The sequence below is a fragment of the Cheilinus undulatus genome, linkage group 8 (assembly GCF_018320785.1).
Source record: "Cheilinus undulatus linkage group 8, ASM1832078v1, whole genome shotgun sequence".
Taxonomy (NCBI): Eukaryota; Metazoa; Chordata; class Actinopteri; order Labriformes; family Labridae; genus Cheilinus; species Cheilinus undulatus.
In genome coordinates this window covers 45346661-45360056 of record NC_054872.1, presented here as the reverse complement: position 1 = coordinate 45360056, position 13396 = coordinate 45346661, and the positions used below count along the sequence as shown (strand labels likewise).

The 13396-nt window shown below is 39.3% G+C and overlaps 1 protein-coding gene across 2 annotated transcripts in view; it reads left to right on the top strand.

Annotated features, from left to right (window-relative positions):
* Positions 1–13396, top strand: part of LOC121513348 (thrombospondin type-1 domain-containing protein 7A) — a 365219-nt gene that overhangs the window by 119725 nt on the left and 232098 nt on the right. For both annotated transcript variants that reach the window (XM_041793044.1, XM_041793043.1), the window contains exons 3-4: positions 6136–6384; positions 9683–9870. In XM_041793044.1, coding sequence (XP_041648978.1) covers positions 6136–6384; positions 9683–9870 — 437 coding nt within the window. The remainder of the gene's footprint in view (positions 1–6135; positions 6385–9682; positions 9871–13396) is intronic.

The following is a 13396-nucleotide window of genomic DNA, read 5'->3' as shown; positions in this document are numbered from 1 at the left end:
TGTAAAACTAAAGAGAATGAATTGCAAATCTCTTAAGCCTATATTTTATTCGCAATAGAGCACAAACAACATCTCAGGTGTTGATGTTTGGATTTGATGGCAGAAACACTTCTAAAAATGCTGAAAGGCATGTATTTTATAGTGTCCTCAAATTTTCATTTTCATTTTGCTGGCTGCACGTAGACGTAAGATTAGTGCTGTTCCTCACAGCAAGAAGATTCCTGGCTTCCTCCCACCAGCAAAGACATGCTTGTTTACATTGACTGGTGACTCTAAATTGCCTTTAGGTGTGAGTGTAAGAATACTAGAAAAAGAGACGTCAGCACTCAAAAAAGCCGTTTTAGGTAGTTTTATTGAGGCAAGGCACAACGGACCCGTTTCGACTTGTAGTCTTCTTCAGCATCTTCTTCAACTAAGTCTTTTTTTGTTGCACACCTTAAGGAGTTTGTTTGGAAGGTGCTTCTTTTTTCGCTCTCCCAGTGAGTGGGAGCGTGCCTGGTTGTCTGTCTCTACATGTCAGCTCTGCGTTTGATTGGCAACCAGTCCAGGGTGTTCAGCTAGGATAGGCTCCAGCCCCCTTGTGACCCCAATGGGATAAGCGGTGCAGGAAGTGGATGTATGGATTTTATTTTGCCTGATTTTGGTTTGTATTTCTCTTTTGTCTAATATTTAATCCACTGCAAGTGCCACCAGCTATCACCAGCTAACTTGCACTACTGTCAGTTTTAATAAATTACAAAACCTTGTAGAGATATGCATCCAGAAACTTTAATTTGTTGTTCTGCTGTTGAACTGAATGGTGACCCTGAAACAAAGATATTAACCAAACCATGACCTTTGTGAGTGCTTACACTGCAGTGTATTAAGCAATAATGGCATTCTCTGGGTGTGTTAACCTGTAATTAAAGCAGAATAGTGCTTCGTTCTCTGAGTCATTCTAAGGCTGTCATTTGTCCAATAACTGATACTTTCCACTGCTCATATTAACTTCATTCAGCCTGTTTGTTACCATTCTTTTTCGTTTCACATTTGTGGATTGTTTTGTGCTCATGCCTGTGTTTGGTTTACCTTGGCAGAGGTTCCAGGTGAGCTGAGCAGATACAGAAATTTTGAAGAAGCTGCAAACTGCTGATTAATGTAGGAGAGTTGCGAAACAAACCTCAGGAGGCAACTGGCAAATGCTTACTGAAAGTTTTGAAACTTGGTTGAACAGTCTTTGGCAGTGACTCTGCAAAGTGTGAAGGATCTGCCAAAGACATTCACAGCATACATATTTAATATGGAACTAAATGCAGCTACCACAAGTTCATCCTCATAAAATGCAACCTTAAGTTCTGCTGTGTCTCACTTTCAGTCTTCGAGAGATGCTACAGTCTGCTGTGGAAAACAAAGCAGAGCAGGCACCTGCTCCGAACAAGTAGAGTGCAGCCAAAGCCATGCTGTGTGAAAGCAGCTTAAGTCTAGGTTAATCTAATTGTCTGCAATTTTGTTTGGTGATTAATCACCTAGGGCCCGATTCACTAAAGGATTAAGCTGCTTTGTGGCTGCTACACCTGTGCAAATGAAAGAAAAAGACAGCATGCAACCCACAAAGCATGTGCAAAGGGGGATGCACGCAAACTGCACTGCCAAGCAGACAGCATCCTGGGTGCAACTGTCCAATTTGGATGTTTGCAATCCATATTCAGATATGCATTTGGTGCAACATTGCTTCCTTGGCCCGCTAATACCATGTAATTCACTAAGACTAGGGCTAAATGCCACCCAAAGTGACAGAGGTGCTATTTACCACCATTTAATACGCTATCTCTCTAGCACTAAATAGTCCCATAGTTATTACAGTTTTACAATAATAATAATCCTATGACATTTTATATCATGTGTTACAACACAATTAATGAATACGATGGAAATCATCTGCCAGTCTGCATTCTTGAACTCTAACAGTGTAAGTCCCTCAGGCTGCAGCAGACAAATACATATTTAGCTGCCAGAGGAGCTGTTGCTTCTCTACCCAGGAGATCTGGCAGCTTTTCATCAGTAAATGTTGGGAAATATGACTTTTTACTGGTTCCTCTCACAGTGGAGGAGAAAGTGTATCTTTGTCTTCATCATTGAGTAGTGAAACAACGCTTTGCTTTTCTGGGCGGCCATGTTTGTTTGTGTCACTCTGTTTTTATAGCCAGTTTGTGTTAAGTGAGCTAATATTTGGTCAAAGCCAGTCTCTTTTTTTGCCTCTGACAGAGTGGAGATGAATGTTTAGCTTCCTAAAATCTCAGTTTAGGGTTAAATTACAGTTTATTTGACTTAAAGATTTGATTTTCTTTTTGAAATGTTCTAAATGACTACATAAAATAAAAAAGAATAAATTAAAATTTTACATGTTCAACTTCATTTGTCTCATAACAACCTTCCTACTGATTACTAATAGTAGTATTAACATTAGGTTGTTATTAATCATAACTGCATATCAATACGGTTTGTGGGGGTTGTCTGACTTTTAGCACCATGGACAGCTCAGCATTCATGGATTTAAACAGGCATACACTTTACAATTTCTATTGGAGTGGGAATCCTTGGCTTGTGTTTGGATCAAGGTTATTATAGTTAACTAAAACTAACACAATAACTAAAACTTCAATATAAAAATCATTTCAGTTAACTGAAACTATATAAAAACTAAGCCTTACAAATAAAACAAAAACAAACTAAAACTGTATTGTGTGCCTATAAAACAAACTAAAATGAAATAGAATTAGGGACAAAGTCTCCTTAGTTTTGGTCTTTGACACAAGCATACTGACAACCAAGCCTGAAGAGCGTAAAATCACCTGATTTTATTGAAGACAATTTCACACAATGGTAATTTTAGGTCTTGATTTGTATACAAACATTGAAATTGAATGATTACAGTGAAAAGTGAAGAGCTCTTTTGGGTCTAACCCTGAGAGGAATCCCACATTGCTGAAAAAATTTAAACTAACACTAAAACTAATAAAACCTAAACTAAAACAAAACATTTTTGCAAAATTAAAACTAAACTAAACTGACAAACAAGCAGTAAAAACTCATTAAAACTAAAGTGAAAATTAAAACAAAAGGTAAAAACTAAATAAAAATCAAAACTAATGAAAAATCTAAAACTATTATAACATAGGTTTGGATGCATGTCTCATGCATGTTCACATGGCAGTTAACAGCAGTTAGAGCAGTGCATGCTGTACATAGCCTACCTAGAATCTAGAATTTGCTCAGCAATCTGCCAAAATGTGTTATGATAGATATGAGCATACAGCATATTGATAGAAGAGAAGCATCAAATGTGCCAGAAATCAACAAGTTTAGCCATAAGATTAATTTTCCCTGTATCATCTGATATTTCATTAACAGTACATTAGATCAGAAATTCCTGCCCTGGTTTAGTGTACAGAGAAATCAAACCTGCCTTTCGCTTTTGACCGTGTGCTGTGCTAAAAGTGGTATTAATTCCTCCCACATCAGTTCTTAAAAAGTCTGAAATGTGATTTTCAAAAGTTAGTAAGAACCCTAAAAAAGATGATGGGTTGCGCCAGCTAATTTAACAAATTTAACTGGTAAGCCGGCTAACCGCGTGCATCCTTCATAAGAAAAGTGTAAATTGAAGATACTAGGTAGATGGTAACACAACTCTGAGCAAATAATGATGCATTTGTGGGCACTTCATATTAATAGTCACAGACAGATCACTCAATAAGTAAAAATTTAACACCAAAAACTTTCTGGTTTAGGCGTTTTATTGTTTATCACTTCAGGCTGCTTAATGCTAGATATGTTTTTTGTTGTTGTTGTTGTTTAAGAATTTCTTTTCTTTTCTTCAGGCTGGACAAGGTTTGTTGGGTTGGTAAATAGTTGTAATGCTTCCTAGAATTGATCTGTATAATTTTTTTCTTTGCCCTTTAGGAAAATGTTTGAAATGCTTATTTGTTTTCTTCTCAAAGTTAGAAGCCAATCCTAATAAACTCTCATACCTGCATGCTCGGTATAATAGAACAGCCAGCAGCACATTAGCTTAGCTTGGCTTGCTTTTTGAATGAGACATTTTTTTGTTAAATTTTTGTGAGTAAAACTGCTGTATATATCTGTAGAAAGTGTTAAAAATGCTTTTAGGTGCAAGGTGTTTTTGGGCCTCAGGGGGGATTTAGACTTTATTATGCAAGATCTCCATTAGAAGTGTGATATATTCTTTCACTGTAGTCCTGTTTAGTTTCCAAGAGTTACCTTTGCCCCTTCACATTGATATGTACAAAAATATGTGCTCTCTAGTGCTCTTAAATATGGTCTCCAGTGCTCTTGAAGATAATGAATCTATAAAGCATTAAGTATGCAAAGTTGCATATAAAATTTGCAACTTTAAAAAGTGTCAACATACAGTTGATGCCCCTGTGTTATGAGTGTAGCTATTTGTAGGATGATCTTCATTCTGGTATGTTTACTTCTTTGAAGCCTTTTTGACGGTCTTTTCTATAGTTTAGGGCAGTGTTTCTCAACTGGTGGGTTGGGATGCAAAAAAGTTGCAGAGCAGTTTTCAGTGGGTCGCGACTAGGGTCGTGGCACAGGTCCTGAAGTCCTTTTTGGACATGACAGTGATACCTTTTCTTACCTCCGCCAAGGAGGTTATTTGATCTGCATAGTTTGTAAGTTAGTTAGTTAGTTAGATTGTTTATTAGCAACATAACTCAAAAAGTTGTGGACGGATTTTGATGAAATTTTCAGGAAATGTCAGAAATGGCATAAGGAAGAACTGATCAGATTTTGGGAGTGATCCTGATCACATTCCGGATCCAGGAATTTTTTAAAGGATTCTTTACTATTGTGAGATAGGGCTAATGGCGGGAGTCTGCACTGTCCGAGTTTTCTACTGCTGTTACTACTTTACACCAGGAGATGGCAGACATGAGTAACTTCAATCCCAGCAGCATTGTTGGGTGTGTTTCTATTCAAAGTTTTGGAGTTTATAGAGTTTGAAAGACGCACACCTGGTTGAGAAGAGGAGTCGGAGCGTAACAAAGAGAAAAGCAGCGAATTGTAGTGAAAATACTCACAGTGCTGGGAGGAATAAAGGAATATTCACCTTCTGCCATGTCTTTCAGTCGTCTGGTGAGACCATGGGTGAGACTGTCAGTGCATTTGTTGGCACCGGCAGGCAATCCTCCCGCCATGACAGTCCACACGTAGCGAAGCCAATGCTTTGCCTCACCGTGTTTTCACCCCACTGGGGAGGGAGTAATCGGCAAATTGATTTTGGGAGTGATCCGGATCACCGTCTGGATCCAGGAATGTTTTTGAAGGATTCTTCACTATTGGGAGATGGGGCTAATGGCGGAGGTCTGCACTCTCTGAGTGCTTTTCGAGTTTTACCTTGTTTTGCTGTGAAATTGGGTAAATTTAAATGTTTGATGAATATTTAAACTAATTTATCTCCTTTTCCTGCAATAAATGGCTTCTTTTCCCGTGATAATGAAGTAATTTCTCAAGATCTCTGGACTGTAAGATAGACTGGTGGGTCCTGAGCCCAGACCAGTTGAGAACCACTGGTTTATGGAGTCTGTTGGTTCTTCTTTAGTTGTATTCTTGCAATAAAATCCGCCACTGTGCCTCTAGATTCAAGTGGATGGTCAACTATCCTGTTCCATGTGATGACAGGGCATTTAAGAAACATGTTTGAATGTGTTAGTGAAACATAAACAAGATAAAGGAAAATTAGAGCTGAGAACAACAAACCAAAGAACAAAGTTTGACCTCACTTTCTTTTAAAAAGTCATCAATCTGACAAAACTACAGCAATTCAAAGTAATGCAATGATATATCTCATTAGGATAGAATTGCTATCTCCTATGTTTATGTTTACAATTTTGCATATCGTTCCTTAAATCCCATGTTTGTCAACTGGTAGGTCAGAGCTGAAAGGCGGGTTGCAAAGCAGTAGGTCACAAATGTGTGCCTGGAAAAAATATGTTCCTTAAAGTCTACGACAGGATTTTATTTTGAAGGAAATACCTTGGTCTATTCATTCTGTTCCATCTTGTGCTCTGATTGAAACGTTTCAGAAATTGATGTTGAATGAACTTATGTTGAATCTCATCCTTTTTCTTCTAGCCTGTGCTCACCGTGGGACCAGCCACAGACCATCCAGTCTTGCGTCCTCCCAAAGGACTGCCAAGTGACTGACTGGACCGACTGGGGCCCCTGCTCTAAAACCTGCGTGGACCCAGATTCTCCTAAAGGAAACCGCACCAGGATCAGACAGGTGCTGCAGTTTCCTGTGGGTGAAGGGGCAGATTGCCCGCCGCTGGAAGAGACAGAGTCTTGTGAACCTCAGGGTGACGGAGTGCCAGCCTGCTCCACGTGAGTTCCTCTTGATGACGGGGGAGGGATGCTGGGCACAGCACAGCAGGGGCTTTTTGAACTGGAGAGAAAGTACAGATTGGTTTTTCAGCATGGTACTCAGCATGTTTTCCAGGGATACAATTTCTTATTCAGTCGGTGACACCCTCCTCAATGGGGTCATGTATGTCCATGTGTGTGAGAGACGCCCCTGCGACAGGACAAAAATCAGACTCATTTCTGTCTGTGTTGCTTTAAAACTCAGGCAAAAATACAGTGCATACAAAGTGTTTGGTATTCACCCTGCTCAGGCTGCACACGCTTCCTGTTGACTTCCCTTCACTCTTATCACTGAGCTAATTTGTTCTCCTGGGTGGCCCTAGGTGTGTGCGTGTGTCTGTGTGGAGAGAGAGCATACGGAGACAGATCCGTAGAAGAGCTTGGGCTGGTGCCAGACACAAAGTAGACACAAATGGAGGGAGACTGCAAGGATATCTGAGTCTCACAAACACACAGACTCACACACAGATTCAAAACATGGGCTCACAGATGGCTTTTATTCCCTCAGTTTCATCCTATATCACCTCCAAACAGATGCTGCCAAAATACTTATCACACTGTCATCCTGGAGAGTTGAGATTTTCGCTCTGACTGGCCCAACATACCGTTCCGTCTTTGGTTGTGTAACTGTCTGACCACATTATGACGTTACCACGACAAATTGCTACAAACCTCTAGTTTGTGAATTCCTCCATCTTCTCCTGTTCCCTCCATGTTTGTAGCATCGTCTGCCTCAGCACTGGCTGCCTGTGCTCACGACTCAAGCTACTTCAGACTGGATCAAACTGGTTCATACTGGTTCAAACTGACTAATGGGGTCGTGGCCCGCAGGAGACTTTCGAGGAGAGAAGTCCTCTACTTTAAGTGACATTTCCATTGCAAAAGTGTCATTGCTGCTTCTTAAATCATTACTGATGGCTGGATAACCAGGCTTAACTGTGTGTGTCTTAAAGGCTGTATGATGATGTAGCTGACGGTGATGCCACACAGGATTGGGCGTGGCTTAAAAATAGAAAGATGAGTCATTCTTCATTTTCAACAGCTGCTATAACATCAACCTAACTCTGCTGAAAGTCACCAGTTGATATGTACTCTTATTATTCTGTAAAACCAGTATCATAACACTCATGCATGGAAGAAAATGTTGATTAGCAGATGGTGCTTGTGGTGCAGTCTGTCAGTCCTCAATTTGTGCTGATCTGATGGTACTTTTCATTTTTGGTAGTTTTGTTGATAGTCCCGATCTCAGTTTTAACAAAAAGGTAACCTCTTCAAGTGATGCCATGTTTGTAGTTTACATTCCACACATCAGGTACAGTGCCATGAAAAAGTATTTACCACCTTTCTCCTTCCTGTTTTTTTGTTTTGTTTTGTTTTGGTTGCATATTTATCACACTTAAATGTTTTGGATCATTAAACCAATTTTAATATCTCACCAAGACAACCCAAGTAGATACAAAATGCAGTTTCTAAATGATGATTTTATTTATTAAAGGGAAAAAAAATCCAACCCTATCTGGCCCTATGTGAAAAGTAACTGGTTGTGCCACCCTTGGCAGCAATAATTGAAATCAAGTGTTTGTGATAGCTGGTGATGAGTCTTTCGCATCGCTGTGGAGGTTTTGGCCCACTCTTCTCCACAGAATTGTTTTAACTCAGCCATATTGGAGGGTTTTTGAGCATGAACTGCCCGTTTAAGGTCACACCACAGCATCTCAATTGGATAAATATGTAAAGAAAATCAGGAGGGGGGGCAAATACTTTTTCACGGCACTGTACATAGCCTGTGCTCTCTTGATTTCCCTTTAGAGGCTTCCTTCAGTAACACATGTTGCATTTAGGTGAGTGTATTTGCAATTACGATCATGCATACAAAACACTTGCATGAAAGGAAGGTTAGACTGTAAGTATGTCTTTAGCCTAAGAGCGTGCTTAGCTTCGCTTAACATGGCTGATTGCTACAACAAAGGGTACAGTTTTACCTTTACTATGAGAAAAGTTACATTTTATCTTATTTAATCTTTATTTAAGGAGCACTCCCATTGAGATGTGAAGAAACTCTTTCACAGGGGAACCAAGAAAGAAGCACAAAAATCTTTTCACAGTGAACAGACAGACCAACAAAGAGCAATCATTGCATCAGGCAATAAAATCAGCAGTGCTCCTTGGTAAAACATGGGCAAAGTACGTGGTCAAACAATCATACACCCTGGTTTTTAACTCTGTTATACTAATACAACACTCAAGTTCAAGGTGACCCTGTATTTCAGACAAAGATGAGGGAGAGAGAACATTGAAATGGTTATATCAAGCATTGCTGTGTTTGTTGTTTACATCCTTTACATCAGGTAGTTGACCATAGTTTGAGCTCTTGTGTCCTCTTGGACATGAGCAACTGTGGGTGAACCATAGTTTAAACTGCAGGTATATTTCTTTATAGTATTACAGGCTTGTAGCATGTCTTAATCTCTTTACCCTACAACATCATAAATATAGGTTTTCCTGAGATGTTTGTAATGGTCTAAAAAAATACCTATTTGCACCATACAAGTAAACTCTACAATTGGTGATTCAGTTTCTCTCTTGATTTGAAATGTCTCCTTCAAATAGAAGTGACAGCACAAAAGAGTTAAAAAACAATGACAAGCATAAAGTGAGAAACTGTAAGAAACTTGAGTCAGTTTATGTATCTGAAAGGTGTGTGAAGAAATAGCCTCCTTATTCCCAGCCCCCATTATTCTTTGTGTTACATGTTTGTGCAATTCTGGTGCCTTTGGACAGACTGGGACTTTGCATTGTGACTGGATACAAATCCTAAAAAAGAGAGTGAATTGGAGATTAAAATATGTAAATGCCATCTGTTACACCTGAAACCAAATAAAATCATTGTGTCTCAGTGTTGTACTGAAGAGGACAAAATAAAGAAATTTCCATCCACATTTGTTGCCACAGTAGACAACCCAGGAATAAGATGAATAAACTTATTCAAACTTGATCCTTTCCATAAGTCATTAATTGAGCATCCAGCTAGATAATAAGTACATAAAATTTTTCTTTGTGTACAAAATTATGATTTCATGACTTTTATAGTAGGCAGGAAAATTCCAGTTCCCCTGTTTTCAGTACATTTTAAGCTCACTTGTCAGTAACACTTATTTTATGTTAAAGTCTGTAGGATTGTAAAAGTGCTTTACTCTTACACATTTTATCAACTCAGAACTCTGCCTCTCTCATCTCCAAATGTCCTTTTTCTCTGCAGTTACACCTGGAGAACCACAGAGTGGAGTGACTGCCGGGTGGATCCGTTGTTAAGCCAACAGGACCGTCGTCGTAGCAACCTAACGGGGCTCTGTGGAGGAGGCCTGCAGACCAGAGAAGTTTACTGCGTCCAGGACAACGCTGAGCTTCTGAAATACCTCAAAGACCTCAGAGAGAGGGATAGGAATGGTAAGACAAAGCTAAATATTACACCCAGTGGTGTGTAATATTTAACTCTTCCCCAACTTCTATCTTGTTCCCCCCTTTACTCTCATTGTGATGCCAGACATTGCAGTGGAAATGTCTGGATAAGAACTGATTTATTTCTGGTACAGTTTTGAAGGTCAAATATTGGCTCTCTTCGGTCCCCTTGAGTTAAAACCTAATACATAAGTAATGAAATTAGACCCTTGTCTATTGCCTTATTAAAAGTAAAACCAGTGGTGCAGATACATCAAGCTTATTTTCACGCAGAATGAACAGTGGTCTTTAAAATGCATTCAATAAAATGTCAATTTAATTTTAATATATGGAGGCTGGGACAGCTTTATCACCTCCTAATACCTCACATGGATGAATGAGATACATAGGGGTGGTTTGAACTTTAAAGTTGGTGCCTCACTAAAATGATGAAAATGTAACACTTAAAACTGATGCAGAGTGATGCAATATTGCAGGTTTAGCTGTACTCACTCAAACTGGATAGTAAACAGAGTCTCCACTGTTACCTTTCCTTCAAGAGATGAACCTCGAACCTCAACCTCAGCTTAATTGAATTGTTAATTATGCCTCATTTGGGACACAAATTTGTCAGTTTTTCTGGAAATAATTTGGAAAAGAAAATGCAAATTTACCAACACTTGTTCCAATATCTACACAAAATTCGAGTGAAAAACTACAGTGTGGCTGTGCATTGCTCTCCTAGTATAATGTAATACGCAAACTTTCCAGTGATCAGGAAAACAATTACAACACTTTATGACCTGAAAATTAATCACAGATAAAACCAGTTACTATTACTTTAATATCACTGTATTACGCAGTTAAATTAGTCCAGACTTTCTGCCAACCAACTATTGTAGAGCACACCTGCTACACTTGACAGAAATGAGTGTTGCTCTGTTCTTAATATGACAGGATCCTCAATCCAAGGAGGAAATGTTACTAACTGGAATTCATGTCACATCTTTCAAGTCTGACCCTGACAATAAACTGATAAAAAAAAGTGTTCGCTCCCCTCCCAGCTCATATTCTGTATGTATGTGGAACTGATCTAAGCCAGGATTAAAGTAAGCTCCGCACAGCAGAGAGAGAAGATGCAGATAGCCAAACTTTTCTCCGCTGTCGAGGGCAAAACTTTAAAATAGGAAAACTTGACGGACGTGTTTGCACTGAGCAATTAATACGCAGTACGTACTCCTGTAAACAGTACAGCATTTATGAAAATAACACAGCCCCACAGTTACTGTAAATCTGGTTGTTGGAACGAATGTTAGAAGACGACAGGTCAAATCTGTTCCTTCACATCCTCTAATTTAAAGTTCACTTCAGGCCCTAGGATATTTATTTCTTTGAGGCAATAATAAAATATTGATGCTTTCTCACACTGCAAATTGAACTTGACAGCTTTTTTGTTAGAACATATTTTGATGAAACAGCCAGAGTAACAGCTGTGCAGACATTAGGAGTTAGCTAGCAGCCAGTCCAGTTTGCCTCTGCTATCACTAACCAGGCACTGACTGTTCTTTCTAACCCAAAACTCATAAATCTCATTAATTACTTCCCCTATTATTCTTTAAATATCTCAGTACATTAATCAACGAAGGTCGTTTAATTCTTTCCTCATGTTCAACTTGTACATATCAAATTGAGGTGAGAGAGAGCACATCTACACCTCAATTTGCTTCTTCCAGTGCAAATTAGCATCTGTTCTCGCCCACTCGCTACTTTCCATTGACTTAATAAGCAATCACGCTGCATATGAAATATGCCTTGAACATACATTTAGAGGTAGCATTAATCTGCACCATATGGACCCCTAGCACATCGCTAAAGCCCCTGAAAACTTGGCTTCAGATCTAAAGTGTTTCTCCACATCGCTCATGGTAAGGAGCCTTGTTGAATATATTTTAACTTCCATGTATTATTTATGTTTAAGGAGGCAGTATCAGCTGCTTGTGGCTGCAGGGGAAAGATTTTACATTAGGTTCTGAATGCTTCTTAAAAAAAGGCAAACCTTTAACATAAAACTTCCTGCATAGAAGGTTGCAGGGTCAGATTTGTATACCAGTAATAAGAGTTGTCAAAGCCTTCTTTCTTGCTCTTCAGCTTGATATAGTGAATGAAAATGTCTCATATAATAACGTCTTTCAGAGGTGTTTAATTTAGTTCTTTTTTAGTCTTTGCTATACATCTGCCATCCTTACTAATTGTTAATTATCACATTGTCAAGGAAATCTTTTTTGTCACATTCTAAACATACAGATCTCGGGAGGCTGCCAACCATTTTCAATCAACACTGTAAACAAAGTCAACAGCACGGCTGCATATATCAAATCCTACAGCAGCACATGCTGTAGCCTGAGACAAATCAGCTGAACTCTCATGTGTAACTCCAGTAAATTTGATCAAGCACGGTTACATGACAACTTACATCCTCCATCCCCCCACACACTGCATTAGAAGAGCAATCCCCAGGTGGAGTGTAGCAGATAATTGCATATCAAATGCTTGCGACAGTAAAAAACAACACGTTGACTCATTTCATGTCCACATTTACAATGACGTACAATATTACATTAGCATCAATACGCACTGGAGTAGGTTTTATTGTCTTTCCTTCACAAATATCCCACTGTGCCCACATGGTCAGCTTGAAGCTTTCTTTTTTAACAGCCTGTTGCCCACTGCAGTTTCCTCTTTTAGGCTCTCAGGAGTCATTTAAAACAAGGATTTGTCTGCTGGTGTGCCCAGCTGTGACTTGTCAGTGGTCGCAGTGCACAGGCCTCCGTTTTTGACACTTGTCAGGCCAGCTTAGAGTCAAAGCTGCCCTCTTAAAGAGGGTGTTAAAGACATTAGGTTCAGGCTAAGCTTATGGAGACCCACCCTGCTGATTGCGTGAGAGAGAGGGTTATAAAGTCTGAGAAGAGGTAAGGATACTCCATGCACGCAAACTTAGAGCTTACAGTGAAGAATAAGTGGTTCTTACTGCTAGCTGAAGGTGATTGGAGTCATTGGCTGTCTTATTCTCAGGCTAAGTTTATGATTTTGCTCTTCATGAAGGGGATTTTTTGTCATCAGATTACTGTTTAAATTCAGAGAGCTTCAGAGTAAAACATAGAAAATTGAGATGAACTGATATAAAAGTTGAATCTATCAGCCCTGTTGACAGACATTAACCCATGGGCAAGTAATGTGGCATGCAACAATGTCAGTAGTCGATCTGTTTGCTGTTTCACATTAAATCAAAGCCGACAAGCCTAACTGAATCAGCAGTTAGGTATACTTATTTTACCAGATACTTCTTTGAGATTAAGATCTCTTTTTTGAGGGAGAGCTGGCCATGAATCAGAGAACATTTTATTGGACAGAATAAATCCCCCATTGAACAAACTCAGATGTACTCCTGGTCAAATGTGAAAGAAAATGTCAGCAATGTGGGAGTCCTATACCATCTCTGATAAATATCAGGGTCATGCAGTCAGCGTTCCAGTGA